This window comes from Leptonotus elevatus, chromosome 13 (genome assembly GCF_054856555.1).
Source record: "Leptonotus elevatus isolate MCC_2025b chromosome 13, RoL_Lele_1.0, whole genome shotgun sequence".
NCBI classification, from domain to species: Eukaryota; Metazoa; Chordata; class Actinopteri; order Syngnathiformes; family Syngnathidae; genus Leptonotus; species Leptonotus elevatus.
The window spans coordinates 6,935,458-6,947,997 of record NC_141251.1 but is presented as its reverse complement, the minus strand read 5'-3'; the positions used below and the strand labels follow the sequence as shown (position 1 = coordinate 6,947,997).

Genomic DNA, 12,540 nt, shown 5'->3' with positions numbered 1-12,540 from the left:
TTTTGTTGTCGATGCTTAAAAATGGCAGATCTTCCCCCAGTCTATTTATTGGGTCGAGAAGTCAAATTGTGATGTCATAATTATACCTAATATTGAGAAAACGGGCAGCTTGTTAAAAATGTACTTGGTTGATTAATTTCACATTTGCTGGGTGAACAGGCACTCCACAGACCCAACTCTTTGTATACAAGCAAAAAAAAAAGACATTTTCTCATATGTTCCTTCCCCATCATGGTTCTTTGTTGTGCGTCCAACAGCAACACTGCCTTTTTGTGTAATGTTTGTTAGATCAGGTGTCAAGTAGGTTCTCCGTGGAAGTGTGTGTTTGCGTGTACAAAAGGAGGAAGTTCCTTTCTTCCCTTTGTTGGTGGTGATGATGGAGTTTGCAGAGAGAAGTACCCCAAAGAGATGCGCGTGTGTGTTTGCACATGTATTGTATTGCACTGTAACCGTATGTATTAGAGCACGCAGAGCTTATACTCCCCGTCTTCTCAACCCCCGTTTCTATGGCAACGGAGCTCCGTGGGGCTGCAGAATGGGTGTGATTCATGCTTTTAAGGGTTCAGGCACACACGAGAAGCAGCACAATTAGCCCTCCTGTTAAAGCTATACGCCATTAGCGGAAAGGTGTGTGTGTGTGTGTGTGGGGGGGGGGGGGGGGGGGTCGGTATGTGTAAAACAGACAGGGCTCCCTGTGAGACATGAACAGTGGAGAATCTGTCCGCTGACACATTTAATAGCACAGGCATCCACACATATCTTGATCCAGTTTGGTGTGTATAATCAAGACACCAGATTAACGAGATCCATTTGTCAACATAATGATTGCCCCGTCTTATGGCGAGCAGCTCTCTCGACCAGATGCACAAAGTTTTTGAATTATTTTGAGGATTTGCCATCAAAAATTGGTTTATTTATGCTTACAGCTTCAATTTAAAAAACGTGGAAAATGTTTTTCAAATGTGAATCAATCAGCCTACCAGAATTAGATGTTCACATCAAATGATTCCAGTAATTGAACCAGTCGAACTCCAAATGCACCATAGAAGGAGAATCCCTGTTCTACTGATTTTATGCATTTTTGTCTATAGAGACAAAAGAGCATCCCTGCATCCTCACACATAAATAGCTTCGCCCCTCAAAAGGTTGTCGGACAAGATGACGCCTAACAATATGTGTGATTGACTCGCCGTGTTATTTATTATTCGCTATTACGCCAACCGTAAATCATGGGAGTCAAGTCAGCGCTAGTGTGTTGTGATATGTCCCCCTTGACCCAACACGCCTCCCCATCAATGTGTCTAAACGTCTCTGTGGGATGGAAGATGAGCCACAGTGGACGGGCTGTGATTCTTAGTGAAATCAATAACACGGAAATATATAGTCTGCATGGAGGGGGAGGAAATGTGGAAGAGGGTGAAGAGGAGGGGGTCGTGCTTTGAGTGGGTGATGGAATCAAGACTTCATCTTCCCCCTCCTCTTCCTTCTTGCCCCTCTATTTGTCTTTGCAGCTCCCTCCCATGTGTTTAATAGACACCATCGCTTTATAGCCACTATATACAGGTAGTGCCCTATATAGTGAATTTACACTTTGTGGTGCAGCAAGTATACTGTAGGTTCTCCCGTATATACAGTAGTGCCCTTAATGTATACCGCACTGTATCCTGAAAAGTAGTCAATTTTTTTGGGAGGGGGAACAGATAGAATTTTCAGGAGTTTGCCATGGACATAACACCAGCTGACATTGATTTGGTACAGCATTGACATCTAATTAACCACAGATCCCGAAGTATTTAATTTGACGAGTGAACAATATAGTTGAAGAGTCAAGAGTATGGAATGAGTGAATGATTCCGAACACATCCCATGCGAAGGAAGACTGACATTGCGGCGTAAGGAAGGCGTGTGCACACGTGCTTGCCTTTTTGGTATTAGCAGCAGCGCATCGCCATGACACCCTTGCTTCTCCCGTTCTTTCTTCCTCCCGCAGTGTCCCATGTTTTATGCATGAGAGCCGCTAAACCCGCACCCCGGATAATCTGAGAGGAATATTAGGCAGCTGTGTTTTAGCTGTCGTATTAGCCCGCTGCTAATCCTCAAAGCGTTTTATTCCTCCCTGCCTGCCTTCACGTTGCAAATGCACCGGACGAGTTGTGAAAGTGCTGCATCAGGAGATGTATTAGACATTTCATCAATACAAATCAACCCCATCGGACGTTTGTTGTGTTCCTTAAGTACTTAGATCTATCCACTTGAAAAAGAAAATGCACTTTGTGCACCTACCACTTATGAAGGCTGCTTAATAGAAAAAAACTTCAGTGCGCACATTGGATGTGGTGTAAAATAAAACTATGAATTTAAATGGCACCGATCAAAAAGCTTAGCATAACACTTCTGTCTGGGATACTTGGATGCTTTCAAATATTTTATGTATATTTTCTTGTTGCTCGGCAGAATTTGTTGCCCAAAGCCTTTAGAAGAAAAATGGCATCCAGAACCATGAATGTCTTTAAAGAAGACGCTCTATGGCAAAGGATTCTGAAACATCTCGTATTCATCTAATATATAAAATCACTGCTCTGTATCAAATATAAATTTCTTATGACAAAGCCACATTCATCCATGCATTAGATGTCCAAAAAGCTCATTAAATTGTGGCTGTGGCACTCTTGCATCATTTATAGTAGTAAAAAAAATTACTATTTAAACTTTGTAATCAATTCTATGGCTAATATTAATGGAATGTGTTGAGAATTCAGTCCATCTCAATGCTGTGACATAAAGTCTTGTGACATCCTGACATTTAGCAGAAATCATCTGATCAAAAAGATCACACAAAAGGTTGGCTATACTATCTGTGTCTTCAGCTCAATTTGGGTGGCGTGCAGGATCCAACAAGCTAAAATGCACCACTTGCGCGGCAAACACATGCTGCCATTGAAGTGAACAGGTGGGACTGTCTGCGCTGGAGCTACAGGCATGGGACAGGTGGTGGTTGGCAAACCCAAAAAAGTCCGGTTGCAGCTTTCTCCTCTCAGCTCTGACTCAGCGTTTTCTCTGTAGCACAACTATATAGAGACGACATTAGTGCAGGTGGTGTATGAAAGGCAGCCACACTGGTGATGGTTATTTAAAGAAATGCACCATTAAAATATTATATTATTAAAATATTTGGAAATTATTTATATTAAGATAGCAATATAAAGTGTCTGAAAACAGTTCAAAAACTGTCTTCATGTGTCATCCGGTATTGTTGCCTCAAGATTGAAAGTCTGGATGTTTAGACAGTAATGAATAAGATACATTTTTGTAAGCCTGTTTTGTTAAAATTGGACAGCTCTGTTGCACCAGTCACGTGAACCTCACTCCATTCACTTGTGTGTTTGAATTTTAAAACTGTAAACTAATTGGTCAAACTTAATCCTTATCAGTTTTGATTTCTGTGTCAACCCATACTTAATAATCCTTAATATCCAAATCGTATTTTTCTCTCCACCTTGCCCCCTCTACTGCGGGGCCAATGCCAAGTACAGTTGCTGAGCTACTTGTTGAGGCTAAAACGGCAAAGCACATACCAACCCTTTAAAGACGGTAAAAGCATGGATTGTTATTTCACTCACCGAGGTCACTTCATCACCAACGCAAATACGGCTCATATGACCGTACTGTACATTGATTTTATATATTAACCCACCCCAAACACCCCCCCCCCCCATCTGTTTTTTCTACTCTGTGGTCATGGAGTTCAATTCTGACCATACAACAATTCAAAGGTTGCCAAGATGCTAAAAAAGAGTGCAGTGCCGCTCCATTCTCATGCCAGATTGTCGTCATCCATCTGTCGCTTGAATGTAAGTGGGGCACAGAGTTCCACTTCTCTTATGCAATCAACTCTTTTTTTTGTTATTTTTGTTTTATTTCTGTCCCCATGTCAAATCCCAAAGCCAGGAAGTGTTTTAGACACCAACAGAGTGAAGTGTGTGTTTGTCTGTGTGTGTTTGCAAAATGTTGCCAATGCATTTCAATAGCAGGAAGGAACAGTGACACGTACTGCATAGGTGGGCCAAACAAAACCTACTTATAAGGTGACTAAAGACTGTGTCATCGGGAAACGAGGTCAATTTCATGACATTCAGGTGTTTTTTTTGAAGACAATAATTCTTTCATGGTAAGTAGTCGATTGTATGAAAACCTTTTGAACAGTTGTTTACGTTGTCTTTATTAGCAACACCAACGTACTCCTGACACTATAGTTTTACATAATTTGAACAAGGAGGTTGTTGTTTTTTGTTTCTGAGTCATCATAGTCTTAGTAATACTTTTACTTCACAGTAGTACCTCACAGATGTGTGCTCCTGCCCCCCAGCAAGGTAATGCAATATGTATATAGCAGATGGTTACAACAGGAGGTAGAGCGCAAACTGCTTTTCTGACATGAAATATTCAAATTAGATGCCCATGTACCTGGAAAAACTACAGAAAGTTGCATCTTTGTTTTTACGGTTGTCCTCCCATGTTTGCGGTTCTGTGTCGATCTGGCAGGAAGTAGCCCTCCACTCCTTGTCGTGTGTTCCCACCCATTTCCTGTCTGAATTATCCTGACCTGGGATTAACCCCCCTTCAGATGACTTGTATGGACAAGAGGAAGGTTCTGACCCACATGTGTATAGTTTGGAAGAATGTGGCGGCCAACTGGACAGAGTAGTAATTGTGTTTGCGCGTTTCCTTTGAGTTTGCTTGATTGACATGTGAATGATGGGTGGGGGGGGGGTGCCTGTGGCAGAAAACCCACACCAGCAATTTAGCCCGTATGAATTTCACCACTACGCACACAGTTTTAACACTGCAGGGGATCGATGCTGTTAATTCTGCTGTCTATCACCTACATATAATATGAGCTCCACATGCCTCAGGCTTTACACTCACAATGGCTTGCATTGGTGATGATATTGCACTGACAGACTGTATACCTATTGCCTTAAGTAAAGCATTTTTTCCATGCTTTTGAAGTTCTGATTAAAGTCATCAAAGGCATGATTATCCCCTGATCAGAGAACGATCGGGCCAGCAATCCTAAATTATAAATCTTTTCAATAGTAAAAGCAGGTACATGAAGTCAGCCCGTGTATTTTTTATTAACTTCCATTAAGGTTTCTCTCGTCTCAAGAATCCAAGCTTCTTAGCATGTGTACGAAAACTACCTCTGACCCTGGATTTTTCTCCATGACAGGAGACACTCCAGCAGCTGGTGATGATGCCCCTACCCAATGTGCTGATCCTGGGCCGGAACCCCCTCACCGGTAAGCCCTCTACATATAACACGACTTCATCTCAGATCAACCCACTGGGGGAGGGGGTAGAATTCTAGAGACTCCGAGTTCACTCGGCGGTCACGAGCAATTCTTATGCGGCTTCTCTCTCATCGCATAACTACAATGCACCAATAAACCGGCTTTCATTTTTCCGCAGCTTTGATGTTTCAAATGAGTTTTCCTTTTGACTTCGAGATGTCTATTTTTCAGCCACCACCTCCTGTGCATCAGTAATTAAGATGCGTACTCTGGTGCTTCATATATGATGACAAAGGAGACTGGACTGCAGAAAATAAAACATTTTTGTAGCTTTGACCCACTGAACCTGGATTTGACATTGGATACGTCTTAAAGCTCCGCGGTCTTAAAGTGTTTAAATTTCACGCTGACGCGATAGTGATCGGTTTGACCTCCGCGGCGGCCCAAATCTGCTACTTGATATTGAGGTGTGACCTTGAGGAGGGATGATAACGAGCAGCAGCGGTGGACTATGCTCAGTATAAGATGGTTGGCGGAAGGATCAGGGATCCTCCTTTGTTTCCAGTCTTGGTTTTAGATCCTTAAAGCAGGGTGTCCTCAAAGTCTCAATTAGGAGCAAAAGCAATTGATGTGTTAGCTAGTGATGTACTCAAGTTTTTAATCACCTTGCAATTGCACCAGTTTTGTGTACTGCTGAGCTAGGAAAGATAAGTGAGACCTCGTGAAGATGACATTGATATTTTCACTGATGGAGACAGCACTTCATCAGAGTATGTGCCACGTAACCGAATCTGATGCTAATCTGTGATTAATAGTGGTGATCTACCATGGCATTTTCTCTTAGTGTTTGTGTTTTCCTTTTGTGTCTTTAATAATCTATTGAAAATGGTGGATCTTCACCCATCCTAGCTACCAAGTCATGGCCAGGAAAAAATTCACAATTCAGAAGAGCTCGCGTATTATCAGAAATGGGTAGATAAAAGATTTTACTTTACTTTAATTTCACACTTGATGGGCGTTTCTATAAAAAGCAATTATAAACTAAAATTTCCCTATTATGTCGTCTTTAAGCTGTGCAAACTCTGATTCCTCACTCTGCCGCCTTTATCTTGCTTTTACTGCCGCTTTTGCTATCACGTCAGCTCTTTCATCGCCTTTCTGCCTCCGCGGCTTTAATTTAAACGCAGCCGCCAAGGGTAAATAAATGAACAATAAGAGGCTGCCACGGGCATCTGCGCCGAAGTATGACTGTTTTTTTTGTTTATTGTTAGAATAATGAGAGCTGCTATCTTGAACATTGGAAATACAGTAGTTGAATGTACGATGCACATCTGTTTTTAGGTTCTTTCTCTTAAACTGCTGATTGAAATAAAAACATTAAACTAAACGCAAGAAATGAGGTTGTCACCAAATGTCTTTTTCTTTACTTTTTTTCTTTTTTCTTAGCGTCACTTGTGGCTAATGCAGCGGATTTTATAGCTTCCCGTAGTACTATCTCACATTTATGGCGTCTCATGACATGACTGCTACATTTTGCGGTGATGTTCTAGCCATTGTTTTTGTGTCACATGCCATTACTGAGTAAAATTTTTATCTGAAAGACTGATTTTAAAATAGAGTTTTCTTGGAGCAAGCAGACTAAAGCAGGAAGATTTAAGCCAAATTCTGCATTTTTTTCCCTTCTTCAGTCAGTTAACAAGCCACTAGGAGCACACAGTCAGAGCTGCCGGCTGCCAACTGAAAGTCATTGAACATCTGGCTTTTATTATGCTCTCGTTGGTGATGGTAGGGGGCCAATGTTTCTTCGGGGGGGGAGGTGTGCCTTCCCAACAGTGGGAACTTACTGTGCCACCCGAAGGGTCCCGACGAAGCCTGCTCAGGTTGTGTGTGTCGTTTTGATGGGCGTGCTTGCATGCAAATGTCAACAGGCATGCACAGTGCCTCTTTTGTGTGGTCGTAAAAGTCATCTGTCTCATGTTTTTGCTGACTGTCAACGTTGTTTTTGTATTATTTGTACGGACCCCCAAAAGTAATTTCTGTTAAAAAGCGACCACTGTGGAGTTGCGAAACACTGTAATGTTTGTGTTAAAAAAAAAAACATTAAACATGAAAAGAATATTGTGAATGACAAATGTACCCTTTGCCAAGACAACTGTTGATCACTGACAGCTGGCACAAGCTTAAATCCAAAGCCTGCCTGAACTCTGCATTTTGCATTACTGAAAATTGATATATAATTAAAAATGGACTTTGTCTATACAAATAGTTGAGTCTCCAGAGTGACATTAAACAATGGAGTAAATATTCACTAGTTAGCTGCCTATTTCTGAGAATATATCTGATTGAGTTCAGGATCATCCCCTCAAAACAGGCTGTTTTGGGATGCTTGAATGATGAGTTGTAGTTGTCAATTGCACTGCAATTCTTGATTCTTGTTTAAATGAACACTGAACAGCCAAAACATTGAACATAAAATCAAAAGGAAATACTTTACTCCCAAACCATCCATGTACAATATTAGCCAGTCCTTTGCTGCACTGAGGCTCATTGAATGATTTCCAGCAAAGCAACCCCAAACATGCAAGTCATGCAGTCCTGAGTGACTGTATTCATCCCGGCAGGCGAGGCGTTTATAGCGGTGGCTCACGAGCTGTCATCATAGCTACGCTTGAAAGACAGACACGGTGAGTCAGTGTCCTTGAAGATCGAGCCGGGAGAGGAGAGGAAGCGGCGTAAAGAAGCAAGAGATGATTCAGAAGGAAGGAAGGAAGGAAGGAAGGAAGGAGGGATGATGGATAAATCGAGAATGGATGTGCTTTCAGTCTATTTTCAGCCTTCTGTCTATCCGTGCATCCCTGTTTGTTGCTTGCTTTGTCTAGCTGCATTTCATCTCCCCCTCCTGCGTCTTCTTGCTCTCTCTTTCACCTCTCTCTCTGTCTCTCTATCCATTATTTGGCCTAGCAGGCTGCTTATCTTCGTCCTACCTTGCTGCCGAGCTAAATCCGCTAACCGTCTCGAAGCGACAGCGTTAATAGAAGTTCCCGCTAAGCTGTGCAGCAGAGAGAATTGACTTTTTTTGTCAGCCATCAACTCATCTGGGCCCTCCAAAAGTCCCCCTGCACACTTAATTTCTTACTTAACACTTCTGGGACGTTGGATTAGATATACCCGATTACCGACACAACCGAATGGTATTCAATATGTGAACTGTACTTTTTTTTAATTTATTTTTTTATGCTGTTTGAAAACCCTGTAGAGTGAATGCAGAGATTTGTTTCTTCCCGTTTTGTTTTTATGGAGGGTCCCGGCTAAAATGGCACCATCCACTTTGGAGTCTAGCTTTTCCATCAGGGATTATCCAGGGCTAGTCATGCCTACACCCCTTGGATAGTCTGTTGGCATAGCCGTTTTAGAGTGCCTTGTTGTCTGCCATGATGTGTGCGCACATAATGGAGAACACCTTGTTTAGTTGTCGTGGCATGGAAAAACCCTGTGATTATAGTTTGTAAAACCACAGAACCCCCCCCTTCCTGTTTAGCCTTGGTAGAGGTCCATTGTAGACAGAGCGTGTCTTGGGGTAATGTACCAAATGAAGTGGTCCGAACGAGTGTATTATTTAATGAATTTTTCACCTTTTATAATGCTTTTAATTGGACTAGGTGAGGCTTTACAAAGTGAGCAATGCATTGCCTCTTTTGTTTTCTCTCTCGTTCAAAAGGGTAAAGTCAGAGGTTAATGACCTTCTTTGCGTCTGACTGTCGATGTTGCACATGCACATAAATCACTGTCACAACAGCTGGGTAGACACAATATCTTAAGCTTACTCACTGTGACATACACACACATACAGACTCAACACCTGGTTGAAATACAGCAGATGAGTTGAGGCCTGTTTAGCTCGCTGACAGATGTTTGAAAGTTCATTCTGTCTTCTCACTGTGGAAGATGTCAAAAAGGAAGTAGTCGTAAATCGTAATTTGATGGGTGTACCAGCCCTCCAGAGTGAACTGAAAAAATTTAAACAAATTTTAAAACCAAGTATTTTATTATATAATGAGATCAACCCCCCCACCCCCATCTACCCCCCATTTAGATCATTGAGCAATCGCGCCCTGGGTCAAATTGACCCAGAGAAATATTTCTGCTCCTGAAAATGGTTTCTTAAAGAACATTTCCTTCTGTTTATGTTCTTTAGAGCGAGGTCTGGAAGAGATGAAGAAACTGCTGCTGCTACTTCTGGGCTGTGCTGTTCAGGTAAGATCACCTTCTTCTTAACTTCAATGAATGAATGAATTTTGTGTAATTCCATATAATAAAGGAAATACAATTTTATATTTGCAGGGTTTTTTCCCTAATTAAAAAATATCTTTTAAAAATATTTTTCATGAATAATTTACCGGTATATTGAATGTTTATCAGCATTGTTTTTGTTTTAAGAATTATATTTTTGGGCTTAAAAAATGTTTTATAGTTATCCAAATAAAACCATTTCTTCTGTCTCCAGTGCGAGAAAAAGGAAGATTACATCGAACGCATCCAGACTCTGGATTTCGACACCAAAGCTGCCATTGCATCTCACATTCAAGAAGTAAGCGTCCCTCACAGTCAGTCCCCCACGGCCTTCTTGCCATCTTCTCACTGACGTTAGTGTGTGATTTCAAGGTGACGCACAACCAAGAGAATGTGGTGGACCTGCAGTGGCTGGAAAGTGGGGAGCTGCCTGCCGAGGACCTGGCAAGCCTGTCCAGGAACCTGGCCTTTCATCTCAAACACGTGGTGGATGACAGGGACACACAGTTAGAGGTAAGGAAGGAGATATACGGTTGTGTTGCTTCCTTCTTACAAAGTAATTTAGAGTGGAGGATGATTTGGTGTTTTAGTTTCAAACTGTACAATAACTGGAATACTGGCTCCAGTGTGCACCCATTTCAAACTCACAAACGTATTCATTGCTTGATGTCTAGCATTTAGCTGATGACAGACAAAAGGAGCGACTTTAGCTGCTAACATGCACAATTATTGACTTGAATAAGGACATAGGGTAGTATTTATATGCTAATAGACACAGCTAGGAGATGCAAAGATTGTGCTACTACCTGGTTCATGCTGAATGGATGGCGCCATATTGAGTTGTGTGGAAAGTTTACCACAAGCAAGTGGCCTCAGGAAGGAAAAGGCTGCAAACTGTTAACTGTCTCATGGATGAACGATTAGTGTCTGTGTGTGTGTTTTTCTTACTATTCATGCATCAGTTGTGTTTCCAGCCATAGGGTGCAGATGCCTACGACTGATACAAAAGCTCTGTGTGTGTGTGTGTGTGTGTGTGTAATAGCCTCCAGATTATCAGTGTGCGATCCAGAAGTTCTCAATTAAAAGTCCATTTCCTGTCACAGCCTGGGGATCAAAATGGATTGTTTTTTGTGTGGGGGCCGCCATTTTGCTGTAGCAGTCTCCTTTTTTCTAATTAATATAATTGTCATATCAGTGTAGAACAGTTAACCAAGATTTGTTAGATTAATTTGTGCCAACTCTGACTTTTCTCTACTGTGGTCCAGACCATTGTGGAGCTGACCCAAGAGAGGGACTGTATTCAGCTGTCCCCGCTGGGAGCCGGTCCGGCCCAGTCGCCCAACGGCTCCCCTAGCATGAGGAGGACAGAAAGCCGACAGCACCTCTCTGTGGAGCTGGCTGATGCCAAAGCCAAGATCAGACGTCTGCGCCAGGAACTGTGAGTGGCCATTTTGTTTCTGTATTGGCTAATTAGCTACTACTTTGCTACTACTTCTTTCATGCGACACAAGCTGTACTATTCTTCAATAATGACTCTCATGGCCACTGTGAACTGACTAATTACTAGTTGGGTAATAATTCGCTACATTTCCTGCTTCATTTAGATTTCAATTGACTTCCTGTAGGCTACATGTTCAATGGATGGTGGAATTTTGATTCTGTGATGGACTGCCAGCTACAATTCCTACAACTAATTAGCTAATATTTTGCTACTTCCTGATTCATGCCAAATAGATGATGGCATTTTGGTTTTGTGGTGGACTACCATTCCTGCCATAGTGACTCAAGTGGGTAACTATTTATCTAATTAATGGTTAGCTAGAATTAACTGCAGATTAGTAATAAACAGAATAAATGCATAAAACACATGGTGGTCTAATTATGGCGATTTTAATTCAGTGATTTCTAACTTGAACTTGTGTCTTGACTGCCATTTATACTATGGGTGACTCAAATGGCCAACCAAACCAGCCAGCAAGCTAGCTAAGATTTAGCTACTTCCTGATTCACGCAAAATAGGCATATATGAACATTAATAATGTAAGATTACCATTTTCATATAGCCTACCGTATAGTGCAGAGCTCAGAGGGGACCACCGCTCTATCCCAGGATGCCCAAATAAGTAAAGCCACTCTCATAAAGTATATATGGCCTTTCAATGAATTATAGAGCTTCTGTTTTACTTTCATTTCATGGGGGGGAAGTATTTCACATGCAGCTGCATATATAGTACGTTAGGTTCTTTTTCTAAATAGAGTGTCTGGCGTCATGAGGCCTGGACAAGACTCTGTAGTACTTTTAATGAGATTGTTTTTGTTCCACTTGCGTTAAATGCTAAAATGGATTACAAGTCTCCTCAAGGGAAACTGGACTCGTTTGTTGTGGCGCGCCATCACTGCAGGCGCCACACTTGCCTTGGAAGAGGAGCTGTGAATAAAAGCCAAGCTCATTGGTTGTTGTTTGTTGGTTGCTATGGTATTGTCACAAACTGCAAGATAAAAAGTTGGGTAGCATTTAACCGCTAACAGGCACAACTAGCAACTTAAGAATGATAGATGGACATACCGTAGCATGTAGCTGATAGGGGCTAAATGGTGACCATACCTTAGTTATAATAAAGGAATAAAGTATATCACTGAGGAGTTATCAAATATAATAAAAATATAGCTCAGATGCAAGGCGTGTTCAACCGTTAGCAGCCCAGCCAGCTGCATGCAAAACGTGAGCCTGCAGCTAATCTGCAAGCCAGGATCTGACAGGTGTTTGTGATTTGGGGGTAAGAGTTGGAGGAGGGGAGAACTGCTTAAATGAAAACAGAAATGCATAAAGGGATCTCCATGAAGGATGCCATTGCCTTATTGAGATGTGTCGTGAAGCTGCAGACACATTTGCATGTCAGTTGCTGTTTATCTTGGAGTTGTAACTGTCGTTTTGTGTCGAGGTTTGATGCTCGGCAGA

At 41.8% G+C, this 12,540-nt stretch overlaps 1 protein-coding gene across 8 annotated transcripts in view; it reads left to right on the top strand.

Moving 5' to 3' along the window:
- The window catches only part of ccdc88ab (coiled-coil and HOOK domain protein 88ab), a 51,179-nt gene that overhangs the window by 14,359 nt on the left and 24,280 nt on the right, over positions 1–12,540 (top strand). For all 8 annotated transcript variants that reach the window (XR_015096841.1, XM_086092610.1, XM_086092606.1 and 5 more), the window contains exons 4-8: positions 5,231–5,300; positions 9,487–9,545; positions 9,796–9,879; positions 9,954–10,094; positions 10,847–11,019. Coding sequence is in view for 7 of the 8 variants with exons in the window: in XM_086092610.1 (XP_085948736.1) it covers positions 5,231–5,300; positions 9,487–9,545; positions 9,796–9,879; positions 9,954–10,094; positions 10,847–11,019 (527 nt within the window). In the remaining variant the exon portion in view is untranslated. The remainder of the gene's footprint in view (positions 1–5,230; positions 5,301–9,486; positions 9,546–9,795; positions 9,880–9,953; positions 10,095–10,846; positions 11,020–12,540) is intronic.